The 24769-nt window shown below is 37.6% G+C and overlaps 1 protein-coding gene across 4 annotated transcripts in view; it reads left to right on the top strand.

Moving 5' to 3' along the window:
* Nucleotides 1-20393, top strand: part of SLF2 (SMC5-SMC6 complex localization factor 2) — a 41245-nt gene extending 20852 nt beyond the window's left edge. For all 4 annotated transcript variants that reach the window (XM_070363823.1, XM_005888101.3, XM_070363825.1 and 1 more), the window contains exons 11-20: nt 489-630; nt 5371-5473; nt 6083-6259; nt 7842-7939; nt 8497-8584; nt 10178-10309; nt 10749-10826; nt 13032-13118; nt 15025-15093; nt 17119-20393. In XM_070363823.1, the coding sequence (XP_070219924.1) occupies nt 489-630; nt 5371-5473; nt 6083-6259; nt 7842-7939; nt 8497-8584; nt 10178-10309; nt 10749-10826; nt 13032-13118; nt 15025-15093; nt 17119-17154 (1010 nt within the window). In that variant the 3' untranslated portion in view covers nt 17155-20393. The remainder of the gene's footprint in view (nt 1-488; nt 631-5370; nt 5474-6082; nt 6260-7841; nt 7940-8496; nt 8585-10177; nt 10310-10748; nt 10827-13031; nt 13119-15024; nt 15094-17118) is intronic.
* The last annotated feature ends 4376 nt before the right edge of the window (nt 20394-24769 follow it).

Here is a 24769-nt window from a genome sequence, read left to right as displayed (position 1 = left end):
GGTGAGCAACAGTATTGTACTGATTATGCCTGAAAAGATTGAAAGTATCCACCATAAGAGTATAACAGTTGCATTCTAACCTTTGGGATCCCTTTTAATGAAACAAGCATTATGATTTACCTGTAAGACTTGGGACTACATAGACAGTGTACATGATAAAATCTTTGTGTTAGCAGTATTTGGTTTTTTTTTTACTGTTCTTACTGTTGTTGTTTTCCAGTCTTCTCAAAATGTTCCTCCCATGTCACACCTTTTTATCATCCATCACTCACAGATATTTTGTTCATAAATGTCATTTCCTTCATATTTAATTGAAAATCTATAATTCCTATATGATTATTCTAGATGACTATATACTTAATTTATTACCAGCTACCATTTCTATGAAATCATGGTAATAATCCATGTTTCACATGCAAACTATCATCTTACAACTGAGGGTTTGTGAACCCAAGATTTGGGATAAAATATTTTCTTCTGTTAAATAGATACCTTCAGTGATTCACCAATTTGGCCCTGGATTCCATCATTGTCTGATATAGCTGCTGTGTTTTTCAATATGGGAATTGATTTTAGATCTTTATTTCCTCTGGAGAATCTTCAGCCAGACTTTAATGAAGACAATCTAGTGTAAGTGTTCTTTTCACTATTAACTCCAAAATTATCTTTTAAATGATTTATATAACAATAGTTAATATTCATTTGATAAATTCAGTATTCATTCTTGGTTTTTTAAAAATCTCTCAAAGTTGAAATGGATCTTGAATGAGAGACATTGTTAACATCTAAATCTAAATGCCATCATCATATTTAACAGGGAAAAAATGGAAACATTTTTAAATTAAAAAAAATTTTTTTTTTTTTTAATGAGACTGCCCGTTGTTATTTACAACTATTTGGGGATTACTGGCCAAAACAATTAGGCCATGAGCAGCTACTGCCGCCTCAGTCACCTCAGTTCCTTCAGGCTTGGTCACCTCTGGCTCACCCCCAGTCCTCACCCCCAGCCCCACCCTAGCCGCCGTCCTGTGGGCCGGCCTGAAGGCACACCCTCGGCTGCAGGACAGGGCTGCCTACAGAGAGAAGCTCTTCACGTGGTTCCATCTACCGGATCATTTTTGTATCTGACCTCATCAAGTAAAATATACGGAGAGGCCCAGGACTTGGAGAGTCTGAAGGGAAGATATGGTGGGAGCTGAAGGAGCTGCAAGCCTAGCTGCTTGCCCATGCCAGCAAGGCTCTTCCGTGTAGTGGAGTCCATGGTCTATAAGAAGAAAAGGAACTTTCTCCATCAGCTCCCCTTGGAAAAATTCTGAACTACCGAATCTTCATACAAACACTTTCTCTATTCTCCATGAAAAAAATTGTTTAATTCAGGGGAAGGACAAGATGGCGGAGGAGTAGGTGGGCATGGAGTACATCTCTCTGCACAATACATCAGGAATACACCTTCAGACACTGAAGTGCATGCCAAACACCAATTGAGAGCAGACAGCAGTACCTGACCAGTGGAAAAGAATATATAGGCCCCCACGCAAAACTCTAGATCAAGCCCTGAGGCTTCGGAGTGGGAGCACTGACTCCAAGACCCTAGACTACCAGAGAACTAACCCTAGGAGGTATCAAATAGTGAGAACTCACACAAAGGGAACCATTGGAATACAAGACCCGGCATCACCCTACCACCAATAGCACCAATAGATGTGCAGGACACCTCATCTAAACAACAAACAAAACAAATATACAAACCCAATCATCAGCAGACAGGATTACCCCCTCACTCAGCTTTGCCCATCAGAGGAGAAACAAAACAAACCAAAACTCAGCAAGATCTCACCCTCTAAGAAGCTTACACAAACCTCTGGACCAACCTTAGAGGGCAGAAACCAAAAGAAAGAAAGAATTCAGCCTTGAAGCCTGGGAAGAGGAAAGCTCAAACACAATAAGTCAAAATAATTAGATAAGAAAAAAAAATTGGAAATGGTGAAAGATTCATTGTTTGCAGAAAAGGTGATTTAATGTATATATAGAAGCCTAAGAGTCTATTGAAAAGCAATGAAACTAAAAGATACACTTAATTTACAATAGTAAGAAAAATATGCTAAATACCCAGGAATAAGCTTAAATAGAAGTTGTGTATGTGTATGTAAAATTACTAAAGAACAAAAAAGAATAGTAGGAAAATTCATCATAAATACGTTAGAGCTCCCCCTAAGGTACACTGAACTTGATGAGATCCTAAATAAAAATTAAAACTTACACAACCCTGTAAATCAACTATACTGCAGCAAAATTAAAGAAATGCCAATCAGGTTTTTGTGGGGACAAGGGGAATTGGGACTCTACAAGTGATTCTAAAGTCATATAGAAAAAATAATACCCAGGAAAGTTTTGAGAAGTTATGAGGCAGGATTGACCTTAGCAGATAATAACATGGGACAGGTATAGAGATTCAAAGCTCCATCAGTGGAAGAAAATAAGCCCGGAAAAGAAACAAATACTTGGTAAATGCTAAAGGTAGTGTTTCAAAAACTGAGGAAAGAGTGAGCTATTCAGTATCTGTATTACCCATTATTTGGGAATGAGGTGGATTTCTAGGAAAAGAAATCTTTACATACTTCAAACTGATAAAGATTTAAATGTGTATAATGAAATCACAGAGTAATAGAAGAACTTTTTTTAATAATCCTAGAAGAAGGGAAGATGATTTTGTTTGAATATGCAAAATCCATAAAAGGAGATATTTAACATATTTGACCACTTTTTTAAAGAAAAATCTCTATGACAGTAATCACCATAAACAAAAGTCAAAATTGAGGGGTGGAGGGGAGAATATGTATATCATAATAGTACTATATTACTTACTATTTTTAAAAACCCACTTTTAAGTAGACCTGCGCATTTCAGACCAGGTTGTTGAAGAGTCTGCAGTACTATACAATCATCAGTTGATTGAATCTGCAGATATATACAGGGCCAGTTATACCTAATACAAGGATTTTAGACTTTGTGGCGGGTGGGTGCTCCAACCCCTGCATTGTGTAATCATCAACTATGAATGGAATTCTGGTCATGAATAAAGGCTTAATTTCAAATTAATAAGAAAAAGTTCAATAACTATTAGAAAAATGGACAAAGGAAGTAAATAAAAAAGGAAAAACAGTTCTTAAACTTTATGAAAATGCACTCACCTTTACTTTTTTTAAAAATACAAATTTTGTTATTTGATACATCTAGAACCAAAATCTTCATCCCTCCATCTCTTTCCACCACATACAGGATTCCTCCTTGTTGCTTAGATGTAACCTGTATCTGAAAATACGTTAGATAGCAAATTTTCACATGAAGACTGTATTCTATCACTTTAAATAGGAAACATAATGCTTTCTCAGAGCATTCAAAAGCTCCAGTATTTCCTCCCCAAAAAGACCAAAATACTCAAATACCTATATTTAGAAAGTTAATACTATTTTATTATTTAACATTTAATGAACTGAGTAGTATGTGGTGATTTTGTATGTATGCAACAGATTTGAATTTTTTCTCTTCACTGTAGTGAACAGGTACTATAGTGGAAATAGTGAAGTAAAGATATAATGATTTCATTAAGACATAATAAATACCAGTAATAGTTTTTCTGATTGATTATTTACCAACTGACGAGTTGCCTCAGTCAGGTTTGGTGACTGCAGCCAGGAGGTGGTGGCTGTAAGTTACTGTTGCTGTATAGTGGTAGGCAAAGATGAACACAGATGAGCAAGAGTGAGCTGGTGAAGGAATGAGTGAAGCATAATGAAATACCTGTTTAAACAGCATGGAGTACAAGACTAAATCCTATTGAGATATGACCACAACTCACTCTTCTTTACTAGGACTCATGTGCAACCTATCTTTTTTTGCTGTTATGTGTATGCATACTCACAAATATGCATCCAAATAGTAGATTTGAAGGTTGTTAGAGTAAATATTCAGATAGGAGAGTAAGACATTAAAGGATTCAAGTAACAGTTCTTTAGCATTAGTCTGCAGGATATACAGACTTAGTTCTAACCTCTATTCTACATTCCATCGCTGTGTTACATCTCTGTGTTCTCTTCCTGCACCTGTACCTATCTCACAGCTATTCTTTCCTTTTCATTCCTAGCATCAGCCTTATTCAGATCCTCCTCTCATGTCTAGCGTGGCAAAAATCTTCCTCCTGGAAGCTTCCCACCTCCAATATACTTCTTCTTTTCACTGTTAGAGGATTCCTTTTATGAAAATTTTCTTCTCCACTTTTAAACCTTTATACCTGTATTTAAGACTCTACAATTGACTCTGACCTGTTTTCTATTTTGTTCACCCTTTTGTTCTAACCAAATTGATTCTCTTGCTCTTTCTTCATATTAGCCATTGTTGCATTGGATCTTCCTCATGCAAGTCCCTCACCTCCATCCTCAGTGTCTGCTTACCAAGATCTTATCTGTCTCACTTCCTGAAGCACTGTTCATTTGAGTGGAGCTACCAATACTTACATATTTTTACTGTGTGCCAGACATGGTTCTGGGGGCTTAATATATAGTACTTCATCTGATAGTCACTACAGCTACTCAGACATTTTAAGAAATAAGAAGGTTCTGCACATGTAGTTATAGGAGTATCTCCAAGATACAAGTATTAAAGCACTGGGGAGAGGTGCATTCATATTTACTCTTGTATGTATATAAAACACCTACGGGAGGAAGGGCTGAAGCTCGTAGTGATTGTCCACGGGAAGGGGAATGAGCCGCTGAGGCCCTAGACTGCAAGGACCATTCTCTTCAGCACACTGTGCCTTCATATCTCTCAGCCTTTTTTTAACCATATGAAAGGGTTATTTATTCAAAAAAATTAAATAAAATATTGCCTATATTTTGAAGGCTAGGTTCATTTCTCTCTCTACCATGAACCTTCACTGATTTCTTCAACCAAAATTGAAATGCTTAGAATTGTTTATATTGCTGTGGCAGTTTTATTGGGCCACTGGCATTTTGAGTTCTTTGTAGTCAGAGCCACCTTCTACATAGCTCTCAGACACCAAGAGCAACAGGGAGATTGCTTTATAAAAAGCAGCTGTTTGAGGGAAAACTAATGTGTAGAGATGGAAATCAAATATACCTGGAGTAGGAGATAGCTGATTAACTCAGATCTGACAAGGACTCTGGGAAGTAATAGAAATGTTCTATTTCTTGGTTGGGATGGTGGTTACACTAGTATATACATATTCATCAAAGTTTTAAATGTGTATATTTATTTTATCGTATGTAATTATACCTCAATAAAATTTTTGTTGTTCAGTGCTTCTCAGAATTTTATTCCTAATTTCTCACTTCTTTATTCACTTTTCTATAGTTCTGAAACACAGATGACATTGGGGGTGAAAGAAAATGAAGATTCATCTTACAAGCCAATTTTTTCTTCTCTCCCTGAAACCAACATTTTAAATGTGGTTAAGGTAGGAAGAAAACTGTTTTGTATGTCTTTAGCACAGAGCTGGAACCATTTAGTTTTTTGCTTAGCGATTTTCAAACAAAATCACTAGTGTTTTACCATGGCATTTCTAGTGTCTGAAATTCCTTAGCAATATTCTTTGTATTAAAACTTGATTTTGCTGTTTTTATTTTTGTTTTAATATTACGAGCAAAAGGGAACTTTAAATCAGCATTATGTGATTAAATTAGTTCTAGGAATACCTTTACCAAGAAGCTTTTTGAAACTAGTATTTTTGAAAATAATAATTTTCTAGAATTAGAATATACAAAGAAAAATTGTTATTTACAGTATACCTTAGTGACCAAGAATTAATAAGTGTTAAAAATCTTTAGTGACTGAATCGAATCATTCGTGATATTGAACTGTTAAAATCTTGAAAATTAAAAATGGAGAAGAAAATACTTAGCAATTCAACTATTAACATTAATGTTTTTTGCCTTTTCCTAGACAGCTGATGTTTTGGTTTCTGTGTAGTTCCCATTTGCATTTTTTGTCAAAAAGTTTTTATACTGTAAACTCTTCAAGCAGAATATATTTCCTTAAGTTGTTTTGTCTCTGATCTGTGTCAAAGTTTCTAGGCTTGTGTACATCAATACATCCAGAAGGTTACCAGGATCGTGAAATAATGTTACTGATCTTAATGTTGTTTAAAATGAGTTTGGAAAAAGAATTGAAACAGATTCCTCTAGTGGACTTTCAGAGCCTCTTAATAAACCTGATGAAAAACATCAGAGATTGGAACACAAAGGTAACATTACTTAAAACTTTAGTATTGTTTTTTGTATAGGGTCACAGTTTGACTTTCATAGTGTATGCAGAATTGACAGTTTCTAACCTAAGTTGAGATCTTCAGCAGATGAAAACTTAACTGAGGAAAGGACTGTCTTTGCTGGAACTATATTTAATTCATGAAACTGAATCTTAATAAAACTGAAGCCATTAATTCAACAAAAAATGTGTTATGTTTATTGGGGATTAACTGTGAGCCAAGTATTATTAATACAGGTGCTAGAGACAAAGCTGTGTGAAGATAAAACCCTTGCTCTCCCCACACTTTTTAGTCAAAGGGCTAGGTTATAAACAGTGTAAATGTAGATTATAATATCATATTAAGTTATAGTAAATGCTACAAATTACAATAAAGCAGGACAAGGCAGGGATCCTCTGCTATTTGGTATGAGGCAGTTAGAGAAAGCCTTTCTGAAGTAACCTTTGAACAGAGCCCTAAATGAAGTGGTAGAGTGAATCATGCATACAAAATTTGAGTTAAATTTCTGTGGCCATTGAGGGTAAACATGTATAATTTTTGTTAGGTTTTTTAAAATTATGTTTTTCAACCTTTTTTTGGTAGAAAATGTCAAATGTGCTAAAGTAGGGGAAACAGTTTAATGAACCCCTAAGTACTTATCACCCAGCTTCAGCAATTATCAAAATGTAATCAATTTTCAGCTTCCTAGGTGGCACTAGTGATAAAGAACCTGCCTGCCAATGCAGGAGACATAAGAGACATAGGTTTGATCCCTGGGTTGGGAAGAGCCCCTGGAGGAGGCCATGGCAACCCACTCCAGTATCTTGCCTGGAGAATCCCATGGACACAGGAACCTGGTGGGCTATAGTCCATTGGGTTGCACAGAGTTGGACATGACTGCAGCGACTTAGCACAGCACACAATCAGTCTTATCTCTTACCCTATCCTATATTTCCTTTCCTTTTTTTTTTTTTTAAATTCGGTTGGCCAGTCGTGTCTGGCTCTTTGGAACCCCATTCACTGTAGCCCACCACGTTCTTCTCTCCATGGGATTTCCCAGGCAAAAATACTGGAGTGGGTTGCCATTTCCTTCTCCAGGGGATCTTCCCAACTCTTGCTAAGGGATTATTTTGAATACTGAAATAGTATTTAAACTTGAGGATTCCTAAATTCAAAAAATTCCTGTTCAGGAACATGTATTGTGCAACTCTTATTATATACCTTTGGAAACTGGTGTTTGTATTTAGATTTTTTTTTTTTTCTTTTAACTTTACGACATGGAAGCATCCTAGATGTCCATCAGCAGATGAATGGATAAGAAAGCTGTGGTACATATACACAATGGTGTATTTAGATTATTCTTTGAAGGACTTAAAATCAGTGTAGATATGATGTAGCACAAAACACAAAAGTTAAATAAAGTTCTGATAAATGTATTGATTCAGTTTACTCTAGAGTTTAAGATAAAACTGAATCTGTGTGCTCTTTTTGTAATCTTAAGTCAAGAAGGGACATTGATGATCTGTTAGATACTTGATTCCACTAACTTAGGTGAAAAATTGTGCTCACGGTTTGTTTTCAGGTGCCTGAACTCTCTCTGGCCATAAACGAACTCTCCACTCATCCCCACAACCTTCTGTGGTTGGTACAGCTGGTCCCTAATTGGACATCACGTGGAAGGTATTGAAAAGTGAGAATGAAACATTAGAATGATATATGTTTACATTAATGAAATGCTTTTAGGTCCTTTATTTCCTTTCATCATTTCTTGAATGTTAGATCAGAGTCTTTTATTTGATATTATAAGAAAAGGCATTGACAGCCTGATTCTGATTTTCAGCTCAGATCACTTTGTAATAGTCTTGATTGTTAATTTTAGCTTTAGCTTATTTGATAACTTAATATAGATGGCATATACCACAAAAATGAATCAATTCGCCTTTTTTTTTTTTTTTTTTTAATAAAAAGGAATTCCAGCAATAAAATAGATTTTCTAACAGTAAATCGTCAGGGTCAAAAATAAAGGCTCTCAATGGTTTTCCTGCACTTCAGACAACTTTAACTTTGTGTACAAATATTTTACATGGAAATGTTACTATTCTAATAAAGTTTATATATTCTTATATAGCCTTCTCTTGAAACATTAGCTGTGTTGCAAATTAGAAGAACTTCTTTTGGCTCATTCATTTGCTTAAACAATATTGATTATAAATGCATCCTAAAAATTCTAATTTCAGGCAACTGAGACAGTGCCTCAGCCTAGTGATTATTTCAAAGCTTTTGGATGAAAAACGTGAAGATATCCCTAATGTGAATAATCTGCAGGTATAAATAGCACTTTTATTTTCTTTTAATAAATGGGAGAGACGTATAGAAAAAAATGATGGATCCTATGTCAAAAGTCCTGCAGTTAGGGCTTAACTCTTAGGCCAAATACTGTTCATGTAATCTTTTGCATGGTATTTAACCAATAAGACCCAGTTTCTTTATCTGTGAAATGGAGACAGTATCACACCATCTACCACATAGGATGGTTGTGAACAATTAGATGAATTAACTTATAAAAAGTGCTGGGAAAATAAAAATATGCTATATAAATGTGAATTATTTATTTCACCTTGTCAACGTTAGCAATTTTATCACGAGATTAGAAATTACTAAACTATTAAATGTTAATTATATCCTGTGTTTATATTTTTAAATTATAGCTCTTTAAATTATAGAGCTTAAATGTGGTTGCCGTTTAAGTACTTGGTTCAGTAGTGAACATATTATGTGTATATGTGCATATATAAACATGTCCTATAGAAAACCCATTCTGAGAAGTCCTGAAGGCTTTTTACAAACATCAGTAGTACTAGTGAGGCTATTTGTAGTTGAATTTGAAACATAGAATCCGATCTAGATGTAGTGTTCTTGTTTGAACTGCAGTGCAGTATAAGATAATCTGTCACGTCCTACAGAGTAAAAATAAATAAAGTGGAGATAAAGATTCTGGCCTTGAAAACAAACTGTAGTGGTTGAAACAGTTAAGCAACCATTGTGGTACAGTGTAGCAAGAGCAGTGACAGAAGTATGCTCAGGGTGCTGTGGGACAGAGAGATTGAAGAGGACAGCTGTTTCTATATTAGTAGAGTTGAAGTACATTTGATTCTAGATTTATGGGGGGACCACACCTGAGCCACCAAGGTAATTAGAAATAGCTCTCAGTCCTTTCAGTGATATTACTGCCATCAAAAGAGAATTCTTTCCAAAATTCAGTGACTTCTACTCACAAGGATGAAGATTCAACTTTGCTGACTTTTGAATAATTTTTCATAAAAAGTATTCCCTTTGACCTCTTTGGTAATGTAATTTGGTCTCCTCCTTAAGTTTTCATCTTCAATTAAAAGTACTAAATCTTAAACTTAATATCCCTTTTAGGGAATTTCCTGGTGGTTCAGTGGTTAGCACTTGGCACTTTCACTGCCAGGGCCTGGGTTCAATCCCTGATTGGGGAACTAAGATCCTACAAGCCTCAAAGTACAACCAAAAAAATTAAGATCCCTTTTAAGCAGTTGACTCTTTTTCCCCCTCTCATTTTATTACAATGAAGTTTAACAGTATATAAAAGACACATAAACCTTGGTGGGTCAGTTGGAGACTTGGTTTTTTTGGTTGTACCACGTGGCATGCAGAATCTTCCCTGACTAGGGATCAAACCTGTGCCCCCTACATTGGTAGTGTGTAGTTTTTAACCACTGACTGCCAAGGAAGTCCCTTGGTTGGGAACTTTTAAGTAAAGAATAAATGAATATCACTGAACTTTAAGAAACTAAATTAGAAAAGACAAAATGAACAGAGGACACTGAAAACATGCCTAAGAAAGAGTAAGTGTATTGCCTAATATGTTTCATTGTCTCCTCTTTCCTTTGATAGATATCAGTCTTACATCGCTATCTTGTGCAAATGAAGCCTTCAGATTTGTTGAAGAAAATGGTCTTGAAGAAAAGAGCTGAACAACCAAACAGCACTATTGATGATAGTCTTCATTTGGAACTTGAAAAGCAGGTATCCAGGGCTAGATCATCTCAAAAGAGTACATTTGAGCACAACCTGTGATAGCTTCCTAACCATAGACATTTCTGAATTTAGAGACTAGATACATTGTAGCATAGTTATATGGTGAATGATATTTTTGTTTATTGCTGTCATAAAAATCCTTCAGTTAACTTGAAGATTGAAATAAAAGGATTGTTGGTAATTTAATACTGTGAGTATTTTTCATAGCCCTTTACTAGGGCAGTCATGAGGTGGTAAAAGGAATGAACTTGAATTAGAAATCAGAAACCTGGGATAAATGCTTGACTTTTGCTTACTTACCAGTCCAGTTAACTTTAGCAAATCCAGTCCTTCCTGGGCAACTTCCCTAATGTTTGTTTAAACTGGGATGACATGTACTCTAGCTAATTTCATCCATGGGTGTTGACTTTATTCATTTCTCTACCAGGCATATTACCTGACCTACATTCTTCTTCATTTAATCGGTGAGGTTAGTTGTTCTCACTCCTTTTCTTCTGGACAACGGGTAGGTATTTTTTCATCCTTTTTATTTTTAATAAATGTCACTATTGATGGAATAATGATCATTTTTTATATAGGAGAAAATATAATAACTTATCAAATTCACTTTGGATTCACTGTCGAAATAACTGTACACTGGAAAGGGAGAAGTGATGGTAACCTTGCAGCCTTCTTTTGTTGTTGTCTGCACTGAGTCTTCATTGCTGTGCAGGCTTTCTCCAGTTGCAGCAAGCAGGAGCTACTCTCTCATTGGAGTGTGTGGGCTTCTCATTGCGGTGACTTCTCTTGTTATGGGGCACAGGCCCTAGGGTATGTGGGCTTCATAGTTGCAACTTGCAGGCTCCATAGTTAGGGCACACAGTCTCTATAGAATGTGTGGGCTTTAGTAGTTGTGGTTCACAGGCTGAGTTGCCCCATGGCATGTGGAATGTTCCTGGGCCAACCTGCGTCCCCAGTATTGGCAGGCGGATTCTTAACTGCTGGACCACCAGGGAAGTCCAAACTCAACATTTTTTTTTTTGCCTTGCTATACGACTTGCAGAATCTTAGTTCCTCAACCAGGGATTCTAGCCATATTGTTGACAATTATTCGTCTAGAGATGTTTGTTCTGTTTATTGGAGTGGAACTTAACCGTGATAACTTGGCAGTAGTGTAATACATTAATATCAAAATCACCAAATACTAAATGAGCTAGCTCTTAGCTCCATTCTTCCCATCTCTGCTCCCACTCCATTTCCTTTTTTCTTTAAAAATAATGTTTGCCTTCAAAATTAAACTGATGGTAAGTCAGGCTACTCGAGATCTACATTCCTAAATTATCTCCTCATGTTAAGATTTTCATTTTGAATTAGTTTATTCTTCCAGTACTATCATGTTCCTTATTTGTGGGGAAAATTCTTGTTTAATACTCCCATGTTTCACACTTTAGGTAATCCAACCCCTGTTTAAAATTTTGTATCTCCTTAGACATGATCAAAAAGGACACAAGACTGCTTCCTGTGTTTTTATAGACACTGTTGTGCATAGAACTGTGTTTGCTCTCCTGATTGGAACCTAATATAATCATCTGTGGGGCTTCCCTAGTGGCCCTAGTGGTAAAGAACGTGCCTGCCAATGCAGGAGACAGAAGAGACATGGGTTCCATCCCAGGATCAGGAATATCCCCTGGAGGAGGGCAGAGCAACCCACTCCAGTATCTTGCCTGGAGAATCCCATGAACAGACGAGCCTGGCAAGCTACAGTCCATAGGATCACAAAGAGTTGGACGCAACTGAAGCAGCTTAGCATGCATGCAGTCATCTATCTGTTCTTATATATGGTCTTTAAATTTTTTAATTATTTTTTCTGATTAGAAAACAATTATTGCGTTAAAACTCAATTACTATAAAACCATGTAAGGTAGAAAGTGAAAGACTTTATAATCCAGTGCCCTCTTGTAAATTTCTCCATAATTTATGGATATCCTAACATAATTACTTTTTTAAAAATGCTGTCATGCTATTCACATTATTTGCAAATTGGCTTTTCTCCTCCACTGTAAATTACTTAGCACTTCTGTGTAATTAAACTATAGTATTCCAAAATCTTTACTGATGAACATTCCTGTTTCTGTGATTACACACAATACTAACATGAACCTTTGGAAGCATTTCTATAGGGTAAATTCCTAGAAGTAGAAATGCTGAATCAAAATTTATAAAGTTTTCAAATTTTAATTATTGTAAAATGATTATTATCATATTTCCCTCCTCAAAAATGTCCATTTACATTCTCACCTTAGTATGTATACGAGTGTGACTCTTTGGAACTGTATACTTCTAAAACTTAGGCCACTTAATTTTTCAAAGAACTATTAGTAAACATTGTTTTGTTCATAGAGAAAATAGGTCAGCTGTTACTTGAATATTTCATTAGAGATCGTGTTAACAGAAGGACTTACATTTCTGGGCACTACATCATAGTCTGAACTCTGGGGCTAGTTTTCATTAATGTGTCTTAATGCAAAAAGCTAGCAATAAGCTGTAACTGATTATTGCAGCAGTCACTACATTTTACTCATATGACTGCTTCTGTGTTGGACAGTTAGTATCAGAAATTGCTAAGGTAGATTTTTTTTTAAATGATTGTCAGTTCAAGCTACATAATCTCTTCTTTGCTCATTTGTAATGCTTTAAAATTGTTTTCATCCTTTGTATTTGTTTTACACAGAAACATTTTGTGCACCTCTGTGGGGCTTTGGAAAAGCACGTTAAGTGTGATATTAGGGAAGATGCAAGACTGTTTTATAGAACCAAGGTAAGTATGCCTTTTTCCTAATAGTTTCATTGTTTGTTTATCCTTGGCTTTGTTAATATTTGAGTAAGAGAAGCCTATAAGCCTCTTTTTTAAGAACATATAGCATTAGAAATAAGACTTTCTCGTTTAATAACAAATTAGGTTCGTCTAAGTACTTCTAGCTAGATTGAAAGTGAAAGGGAAAAATCTCAAAGCAAAACATTTAAGACAAGAAGCTGAAAAGAAAAGCTGAATATAAGAATATGGAGTTAGGAAAGCAACTTTAGTATTAATAAAACAATTTGACAATTTTTCCTGAAACATAAACACCACTATTTTTAAAACATTTTCTTCTAAGGATTTTTTTTTTTATTCTTAATCATCCTTTAGCTTTTGCAGTGTAGGGGTGATTCTTTCTTGCCATTTGTTTAGATAGTCTTAAGTGAGATTTCAGGTTTGTAATTAGCTATAAAGTCATTTCAACAATGCCTATGTAGATTTAGTATCTATATTTGTTTAATAGATGTAAGTTAAATACCAAAAGGAGCAACTAACAAAATTGTATTAGATTGTGGATTTTCAAATGCAGGTAGGAGATAGCTCTTTGGCTTAGAGTGAAAACCAGTTTCAGAAACACATTCTTTTGAACATCGACTAGTTACTGGCCCGTAGAACTTGGTGGTGGTGGCTACTGCTGACAGACATGCTACAGGGGACCACCCCCAAGTTGTTTGTTTCTTAAAGTCAAGAGGCTGGGTGTAGACTGGTGCCAGGGCTCCTCTTACTTAGAGTGGAGAGTGACACGGAGATCTATGGAAATTGCTTCGGGTGCGGTCCTGCTGAAGTGAATGAATTGCATGCCTCTCCACAAGCCTCTAGTAGAAAAGGTGCTGATTGTTTTGGAGAAACTGAATCTGCCAAACTGTAAATGGAGAAAAAAGCAGACCTTACAGTTTACTTTATAAACTTAAAGCAACTCTAAAATTCCTGACCCTTTTAAAATATTTTGCTGGGACTTCCCTGGCAGTCCAGTGGTTAAGACTCCACACTTCCACTTCAGGGGGGCACGAGGTCAATCCCTTGTCAGAAAACTGAGATCCCACATACTGCATGGCACAGCCCAAAATAGACATACATAAATATATACAAATATTTTGTCAGGCTGTTATGTCCAAGAACTAATTGAGAATCCTCTAGTGTGGTGGGAAAGTTTGAGTTTCATACAAAGACTTACTAGAGCTCCAAATGTAGGAATGCATCAGGTATTTATATGTAAAGAGGATTCTTTGTGCAGTCTACCTTCAGCCACAGATTCTTTCCAAACTATCTCAGCTTCCTGCTCTTGAGTGAGTCATTATTTATCACTTTCTTTGTTTTTGAGGCAGAGATAGCAGTAGGGTTTTCTCTGGTGCAGGGACTTGGCACCGCTAACCCCCCCACATTGTTTACGAGTCATCTATACTTTGCAGAATCCTAGAGAGACTTAACACTCAATTGAAAAGGAACAAATAACAACCCTCTTTTGTGACCTTGAATCAAATAGAACTTGAAAGGCAAGGAACAACCAAAGCCTTGGGTCCTGTAAGAGTGGAAAGCCTACTCTTCAGCTTTCCTGTTGGGTGTTCAGAAGCCAGCGAGTTGAAAATAGGTGTCTTAAAGGCAGAAAATATGTTTTTTTGGATGATCTTTAGTTAACTAATGTGAAAATGGAGTCCTAAGCATTCAGTATCTTAGACATAATGATGAAGAACGGTCTTAGTTAATCACTGTGACTTGAAAACCCCTCTAGAAGTTGAGGAGTTTCTTCTTTCTTGATAGAAACTACATTGAGTTGTTGGGGGTGGGTCTGTCACAATTATCAGGTCTTTTGTGTCAAGTCTTAAATTGTTTTGATCTGATCTCTTTTCCCCTTCTTTGTATTTTTAAGGTAAAAGACTTGGTTGCCAGGATACATGGAAAATGGCAGGAAATAATACAGAACTGTCGGCCTACTCAGGTGTCATTTTATTAAACAGTTTTATTTGTTCTCAGTTTGTTGTTGTTCAGTCAGTCGTTTCTGACTCTTTGCAACCCCATGGACTGCAGCACACCAGGCTTCCGTGTCCATCACCATTTCCCAGAGTTTGCTCAAACTTAATGTCCATTTAGTCGGTGATGCCATCCAACCATCTCATCCTCTGTTGTCCCCTTCTCCTCCTGCCTTCAATCTTTCCCAGCATCTGGTTCTTTTCCATGAGTTGGCTCTTTGCATCAAGTGGCCAAAGTATTGGAGCTTCAGCTTCAGCATCAGTCCTTCCAGTGAATATTCAGAATTGATTTCCTTTGGGATTGACTGGTTTGATGATGTTATTTCTTCATACTCTTCTAAAAAGACATGACAAATACTTACTTCTAGATATGTTAAGATAAACTGAAAATTCCAATATACTCCTTTATGTATGTTTTAAAAATTTTTGTTTGTTCTTATATTCATTAATTTATTTTCAAAGGTGGTTGACCCAATTTTAAAATGTTACATTGCATCCAATGGTGTTTATTTCATGTGGAGTATTTCTTAATATCTTTATTGAGATAAAATTCACATGTCATACATTTCACCCAATTAAAGTATACAGTGTTTTTTTAGTATATGCACAGTTCAATCATCACCACAGTTTAGTACATCTATCACTCCAAAAAGTGACACTCATACCCATTAGCAGTCACTCCTCATTCCCCAAGCACCTGCACTCCCATCCCCACTCCCTGCAAGCCCTAGGCTACCACTAATCCACTTTCTGTCTAAGTAGGTTTGCCTATTGTTTATATTTCATACAAATGGAATCATATATGATGTAGTCTTTTATGACTGGCTTCTTTTACATAACATAATGTTAAGTTAATGCATGTTTGGCATGTTGTATATCCTTTGTATTGCCAAATAATATTCCACTATATGCATATATCGTATTTTATATATCTACTTAGTAGATTTATATATTTACTTTTATATATCTGCTTATTATGAATTGTTTCCACTTCCTGGCTGTTGTGAATACTGCTTCCGTGAACATTTGTGTATAGGTAAAGTGGCTGCACTGTTTTACATTCCCACCAGAATGTTTGAGGTTTCCAGTTTTTCCACATTCTTGCCAACATTTGTTATTATCTGTTTTTCAGATATAGACATAGGGACAAGGAATGTCATTGTGATTTTAATTTGCATTTCCCCGATGCTGAGCATCTTCTTATGTGTTTGTTGGCCATTCATACATTTTCTTTGAAGAAGTCTCTATTCAAATCCTTTGTCCATTTTTTAACTGTGAGAATTCTCCATATGTTCTAAATATAAATTCCCCCATGAGGTACATAATTTGCCAATATTTTCTTCCATTCTCTGTGTTGTCTTTCATTGTTTTGATGATGTTATTCAAAGAAGTTTTTCATTATGATGAAGTCCAGTTTTGGTTTTTTTTTTCTTTTGTCACTTAGGGTTTTGGTATTATATCTAAGGATACTTTCCATAAGAAGGGCATTGTTTAAACACTTGCTATTAAGTTTACCATCCTGTTAATTTACAGACCAACTACAGTAATAAATGGATTGTATCAAAGTAACAGGAACACAGAAGTCTTCGAGAAATATTATGTTAATGTTTTGTTGTTCTTGTTTTAGTTACTAATCTCCATAGACTTCTTTTAGGCCAGCCTTTTTTGCTGATGTAGCATTAAAACAAAAAAATTTAATACCAAAACTGTTAATCAGCTTAACGTTTTCATTAATCTTTCTAAATACATCCCTCCACCTGTGTGTGTTGCTGAGGAAAACATCTTGTACTAATTTATACTTAGTTTAAATTGTTAGACTATAAAATGTGAAACTTGAATCTGATTACGATAAATTATCAGAGAAATGTACTATGTCAACATTTTATTAATTTCATTATCAAAGCCCATTGTCTGGTGATTAGTGGTTTTATATGGATTAATTCATAATCTGATTTTCCTTTATCCTGTTTTTTTCCTTCCCTTTCCTTTTCTAGGGGCAACTTCATGACTTTTGGGTACCAGATTCTTAACAGGAGTTGCAGCAAAAAAATTATGAACTAAGAGAAATTCAGTAAGAGCCTTTCCTAAAGGAATACTACAGAATCCAATGGAAAGCTAAGAACATGTGCAGCAGACGTGCTACTTGAGTATCTAGAATGAAGCTGGTAATGAAGAAATTGCCATTTCTGAAGCAGATATGAAATATAATCTGATTAATTACAGCAACTGGCCTTTTAAAAGAGAAGAATTCCTTGAGAGGGGAGAGGTAGAAGCAGCTGACAGTTGCATATCTAACCTTCCCCTGTTTACTCTTGTTAAATTGTAAGCCTGTTATCTTTTTTTTTTGGATTATATTTGCAGCACTTGGATAATCACAGGAAGTATGTAAGAAAGGGCTTGGACCAACTTGAAAAGCTGGACCTGGAAACCAAGATCAAGTTCCAGTTTGATTTAATTTTCCTTTTTAGTTATTTTATGACTCAAAGGGGAAAGCTTAAAACTGAGTTTAATAATTGAAAGGATAAATCTTTTCTGTTACTCTTGTAAAACCACTGGGGTGTTTTAATCCATGCATTTTTCTTCACTATTCAAGATTATAAATCTGTTGGGTTTTTAAAATACATTTAAACAAACAGTTGAGAAACAGAAGTTTGGTACCTTGTCAGATCCCCTTAAGGGGAAGAGTTTAAGCTATAAAATAGTGGCTTTGTTTTTATTCCAAAACATACATCTGCTGTTTGTTTTGGATTTATTTTACATGCGTTTATATATTTTTTAATACTGGTTAAATCTTAGCATCTTGGCTAAATCTTAGAATTCTGGCCCTTCGTAGCCATATTACAGAAGTCTGTATTGTAAAAGCTAAAGGTCTGAACAGGTTTCCAAAAACTTTTACTTTCATGAGGATATAACCTTAGCAGAGACCTGAATAACATTTATTCTTTGGTACGCTATGCACGCGTGTGTATGTATGTATGTATGTGCGTGCTTGTATTTTAAATTTGTTGCACTTGAAAACCACAGCTGCTCTAAATTCTTAAACACTGGAAAGCCATCCTTTGGTTTCAATGGTGGAGGGTTAGGAGAAATGCACATGCTAGTCTTAGCCCAGGGCCCTTTTGAAGCCTTCGGTAGTAATAGACTCTTACTAGCTAACTGAAGAATTCTTTTGTTGACTGAGTGTCCCTTTAGGAGGGTTGGTTTCCTGAAAGATGATGCCAGCTTTGTGTTTCTTTCTTTCAATATTGACTTGGATGACACTGCTCTCCTGAGCACTCTGTTGCCTCCAGTTGTGGGAGAAGGATGAAGGGGAAGGGATTTGGACTTGATGTTTATAGTTTGAGAGAGGAGAAAATAAATTTTGAAAAATAGCTTTCTACCTCTAATTGAGGCTTAGCAGTAAAAAGCATTTTATCTTAAATTTTCATTTAAAATAGTAACTTTTGAGCCCATGTCAAACATTGAGCAGTTAGAGATTTTATAGGGAAGACTAAGTTAATCTAGTCCCTAAGAACCCTGACTGAATGAGGCTTCAAGAGTCAGACCAACAAAAGTTTTATTCTGTGTTGCGTTTACTGGTAAGAATATTATTATCTTGATACTACCTCTCAAGGGTATTGTTAGAAAATGCCACTTATGGTTAATGAGATAGATACAAAGAGTTATATTGACAGAAGCTTGAAACTCTGGCATCTATCTGCCCAACAGTGGGGGCTTTCACTCTCTGTAATTTAATATTTTGTAGATATACATTATTTGTGTGTAATTTTATAAGTGTTCATATTTTTCTCATTTTGCATTGTGTAAAGTGTACAATATCTCAAAGTATAAAATACTGCTTATATTGCTTGTAATTACAGTGTGTAAATATTTTCTAATCGTGTACATTGAAAGGGGGAACGAGTGGGTTATTCAGGTGTTTTTTTTTTAAAGTGACCCTTTTGTATTGCAGTTTCAGCAGATAACTGCTCATCAAATTTAAAACCACTTTGATACGTTTTATTTAGGAGTTCCAATAAGAAAAGTCTCTATTTTTAATTGTCTCTCTCCATTGGAAAAAAAGTTCATCTGTCCCTTTAAAATAAATGGCCAAACATCAATTTGAACCGTTATATTTATGGCTTGGTAGATATCCTTAGTCTCCAGGTCATATTCCAACAGTATTTTCATTGGGGCTCTCAGAAATTTTTGTGAGTCTTTAGCACAAGTAGCCCATGGTTTTTCTCCGAAATCAAGTATTATCCTTCACCCTCTGAGTCCCCATGCTTTGTCTCCCTCCTGCTGCTGTTGCCCTGTGAATGGGATGGTAGTGGGGGGCGGAATATGTTTGTTGCACAGAGAATGTCAGGTCACTTTTTGGACTTGGCAAACAAAGCTTGCACTGAGTGGTGGTGTGTTTGGCAATATTACTGTGTCAAAAATCACCTTGTCTAATTTTCTGGATCTGTATGTCAAACTTATTGCCCTTATTGCAAGCTGAAAATTAAGGTACTTGCAAGTGTTTATGCTTTTGTGTGTAACTGTTTGCCTTATCTAAACTGCTTTTCTTGTTATCCTAAAGTATAATTCTGTTGGTTATATCATGTTAAGTGAAGAGGCTTTCCATGCACAAAATGCATCTATGTAGCAGTAAAGTCATATTTGTACATTTTCTGTTTCTCTCCTGATGGCAGTGGTGCCTTTGTCACCTTTTAGAAGGTTGGCATTTTGTTTTTGTTTTTAAATACAAGTAACAGCTTGCTTTTGACTTCACAAAAATCTCCCCGGACGTAGAAGAAAATGGTGCGTTGTCATCCTGGCTCAGTTGGAGTATTTGCATTTTTATTTCTGTCAAAATAAGTATAGTTGGTGGGGATGGGCCAGTAATAATGTGTGGAGTCTTTAAACCAAGAGTAATTTTGAAATTAAAAATTGAAGAGGTGACCCATTAGCAAGTGACTGAGTTGGAGAATTAGAGGAGGACCGTTCTGGCTTGTCTGTTTAGAAGGCATGTTGGAGTACAGGTGGCTTGGGCGTGTAGCGTGTGATCTGCGGCTATTTCTTACTCATCAACAGTGTTGGTGCACCTCATTATGTGTGCATTTGTTTTCCCTGGGCAGTCCTGTGAGCCAGGTAATCCACCAGCTTTTAGGAAGTTTACAGGTAAATGCAGATTTCCTTTTTCTTCCCTTTTTTTTTTTAAACAGATTTTATACTACGTCTTGTTTAAAGTCCTATGAATGTATGTGTCTGCTATTAAAATGGCTTTTTCTCAGTTTGAACACGTGTTTGGTAATATTTGTTTGGGAGTGGGGATGGTTAAGTATCTGGGACGTCCTGTTTCTTCCCTTGCCCCACCTAGTTTTTAAACCTATTTTTTCCTCTTGGATTGGATTCTTCAGTCAGTTTTTTAGTTTGATATTTCCTCTTTCTGGAAAGGAACCATGTTGAGCCCATAGTTGTACACAGTTCACTGTTACATACCCAGTTAATAATTTGCTGTATACTCTGCCATTGGAAATGTGATCACCTCTTTCTTACATCACCTCATTCAGTACAAGCATTCAACAGCTGTATTACTACTGCATGTCAGGCACTGTTTTTAAGATTCAGTGGTGAACAACACAAAGATCTCTCATGAAACTTACCTTCTGAAATCCAGGTGAAGGTATTTTCTTTTATTAGGCAAATAGGACTGGAAAAGAATACCTTTGGCCTGGCTTCCTTTTTCTGGAGCTCAGGGCAAAAAAAGGGGAAGCCATGCAGAGTAGAGGCAGAACTTAGGACCACCTCCAACCTGCCAGGCAGATATATAGCTCTGGATATGCCAGCTGAGGGCTTCCCTTGTGGCTCAGCTGGTAAAGAATCCACCTGCAGTGCAGGAGACCTAGGTTTGATCCCTGGGTTAGGAAGATCTCCTGGAGAAGGGAAAGGCTACCCACTCCAGTATTCTGGCCATGGGGTCGCAAAGAATCAGACACGACTGAGCAACTTTCACTTTAACTTTTTCGTGCCAGCCGAAGGGAGACATAGGCTGAGCCGACCTCACAGGAGAAACTGTTCTCCCAAGCTCACAGAAGGACTAGGCATGATTGCCAGAGGCCTCGGGTTCCAGAACCATGCCAATATTTCCTTCTCTCTTCTGATGGGCTGATTAAGAGGAAACTGACCACCTGTCAAACCAGTTGATCCTAAAGAAAATCAGTCCTGAATATTCATTGGAAAGACTGAGGCTGAAGCTGAAACTCCCAATACTTTGGCCACCTGATGCGAAGAACTGACTCATTGGAAAAGACACGGATGCTGGGAAAGATTGAAGGTGAAAGGAGAAGGGGACAACAGAGGATGAGATTGTTGGATAGCATCACCAACTCATTGGACATGAGTTTGAGTAAGCTTTGGGAGTTAGTGATGGACAGGGAAGCCTGGTATGCCGCAGTCCATGGGGTCGCAAAGAGTTGGATACGACTGAACTGAACTGACCATCTGTGAGCACTTTTCTCCAGCTGGGGTGGGGAGCCACAGCCTAGGCAAAAACAGAGACACTGCCTCAAGTACTTAACTGGGAGGCAGGCAGCACAGCCTTGCCCAAGATAAGCGCCTTGACCTTGACCTTAGTCCTGACCTCAGATCTCAGATTCACAATATCAGCCATGTGATCTTTGGCAAGTTACTTTTCTGAGCTTGAGTTTCTTCATCTGTTACTGTCTACCTCAGGATTAGTGAGCGCTAAGTAAGCTAGTGGAGTGAAAAGTGCTTAGCCAAGTGTCTAGCATAAAGCAAGAACTTCAATAAATGATAGCTGTTATTATTTAGTTTTAATCTGAGGCTTTTCTCAGATGATAATTAAAATTGATCTTAGTATTTTGGGGTTCACTGTCGTCTGAGCAAACCATATCTCTTAAAATTACAGTGTATGTGTTCTCTATTCTGATACAGGGAGCTCCAGAAGCTGCTCTGTCCTGCTTTGTCCCTGCTGGCAAAAAATTGTGATTTTCCCCCTCCCCCTAAACTCAGCATGCTAAAGCTGAGGACGGGGTGGTGGGTGATGATTTTCCATCCTATGTGGACATGTCCTGATAACTCCCTTTTCCTTGCTAACCATTCGCCAGGCTGGAATCAAGAGAGGGCAAACCAGAAGGCCCAGCTTCGGGTTTGACTCCCAGGACGACCGGCTGGAAGGAAAAGCAACAGGCAAAACAGGCTCCTGAGGCACTGGAATAGTGAGACTACATTGTTACACTGGTGACAGTGTCTGCTGAAGAAGCGCCAGAGCTGTATGCACATACAAAATAAAGGTCACGCCACCTCAAAGGAGAGTGCTGGCAAACTAGAGGTGGAGATGGCAAGACAGGAACAGAAGTGCTGCCACAGGGAACAGAGAAGCAGGACAACTTGACTAGGCCAGAGTTGTCTTAGGGAACCTGTGCTCAAGTTTCAGGCTTTCATACCTTCACCCAGGACCCCTGCTACAGTGAGTAACTTGGTCTGTGCAAATCCTGGAGCCAAACACTGGTGTATAGGTGGCTGAGGACAACCAGCACTGGCCTCTGCCACTTATTTACAGCCGAGTTGGGGAGAATAACCTAGCAACAACAAGACCCACATTTGTGTTCTGTGTGAACTACACTAGAATCTTTTCAAGTGGGGTCCTCTCATAGCCACCCTATGAAGCTATGAAGGAAGCTATGAAGCTGCCAGGGTAGTGACTTAAAGGGTAAGAATCCGCACAAAGAATGACCTTCTTGTGTCCCCAGATTCAGATTCATGGCTAAGTTGAGGTTAATTTCTTGGTTTGATTTCTTGTCTCTCCCATTGTCACTATCCCCTCATTCATATTTTATCAACTTGATTTGCAGAGAGGAGTACTATCAATCAAAAGGGCTTCCTATAGAAAGTTCCATTAATTCCTGTCACACATTAAGTTCAGAGATTGGGAGGTTCAGAGATTGAAGTGGGAGGACAGCAGAGAGAAATGGATTTGGTCTGAATCTATATTATCAGAGAGAGTGAAGTAACTGCCCAGCTACAGTTTAGCAAGTTCCATGCTAGAATTCAGCATTGTGATTTATACATTCTGTTTATTTGAAAATGTGTAAGATTCTGAGTCATCAGAGCACCTTAGAGGAGAAAGGCTTGCCTCATGTAGAGTGTAGGTGAGTTAAATGCTGAACTGACCACCAAACCATGTTGGCCTACTTGCCACCACCTGAGGTACCTAAATCAGCACTGAGTTCTATGTGAACATGAGGAGCTATGTCCCTTAGCCCCCTGGGCCCCTGCCCTTTAATTTCTCTGCTGTCTTTACCATAAGGTGGTAGTCTTCCTGCCCTCCCTCCGCTATCCCCAGCCCACTTTCCCACAAGGACTGCAGATTTACTTTTCATAGCTATGTGTCTCCTGGTCTTCCCAGCTTGCACTTACTCAATCCATCAGCTCTTTCAAGATTTTTTTCTGTGTTCTTTTCTGAATTACTTGCTGACTTTTCCCTTCTTTTTCCTACTAGGAACCATCTTACCAAATGAAACTCACTTTTCTCTTTCATGCCCCTTCCCTTCTGCCCACTCCCCCAACACTCATCTGTGCACAAGCTTGCATATTTCTGCCTTTGCTCAGACAATTCTTTAGGTTTACGCTGCTTCTCTCTTCTCTACCTTTGCTCAGACAGTTCTCCACCCTGCTTCCCTCTTCTCAGGCTTTTCCAGTCCCGATTTCAAGGCAAGTCACTTAACGCCTTAGAGCCTGTTTTCCCATCTAATAAATAGGCCTGATAATCCATCAGGGTGGAATGAAACTACAGGGAAAAATATTCAGTTGGACACTCTTTGTAAAAGTTTGTGTACACTTTAATTTTTGGCTGCACCACGAGGCTTACAGAATCTTAATTCCCCAACTGGGGATTGAATCTGTGCCCCGCTGCAGTAGAAGTGCAAAGTCCTACCCACTGGACTGCCAGGGAATTCCCTGTGTACACTTGAATGTAAACATTTCTTCCCAGCTACCTCCCCTTCCACATACACACACATCCTATTTACGGAGTGCTGGGGGTGGTGGAAGTGGGACGTGGGCCCTGCTGTCTAGCGACATGCAGTCTCACAGCCGCACAAACTACAGACTGTATGTGATGAAGTGCCAAACTGAGCTTTGGGGAATTCTGAGAAAAGGGATGACATGTCTTTTCCAGGGTCCCTTCAGTTAAATAATGACAGCTACTTCAATCTTGTTGACCCTCTGTTAGGCCAGTGCCCATCTGCCTGTTCCCCTACTCCCTGCTCCTCCAGAGTTCAGATTCCTAGGCACATGTGAGGCTCAGTTACCTATGACCCTGTGGCTCTCATCATTTTGGTCTTATTCTTAGACCATATCAGTACTGTCACAAATGAGAGAGGGAGGATCAGACCAGGTTGTGGCTAGAGCTCAGGTCTGATTTTAAACCCTAGAGGGAGATTTAATAGGTGTTGGGAAGGAAGCATGACCCGAGTTGAGGGGAAATTGCGGGGCCAGGGTGCATGGGAGGACTACCCTAGTTGAATACGGAGCTGGAGAGTTGATTCTTAGGAGGCTTCTTAGATTGCTTCTGGGTAAGGTGATCAAGTCTAGAAAGGGAGGGATATTTGCTCGCCTAGGAGGAGCTCACTGTAAGATCTGGAGTAAGAATGATATTCA

The sequence above is a fragment of the Bos mutus genome, chromosome 26, assembly GCF_027580195.1.
Source record: "Bos mutus isolate GX-2022 chromosome 26, NWIPB_WYAK_1.1, whole genome shotgun sequence".
Classification (NCBI taxonomy): domain Eukaryota; kingdom Metazoa; phylum Chordata; class Mammalia; order Artiodactyla; family Bovidae; genus Bos; species Bos mutus.
The sequence above is the reverse complement of the archived record's forward strand: the minus strand, read 5'-3'. Positions and strand labels throughout refer to the sequence as shown.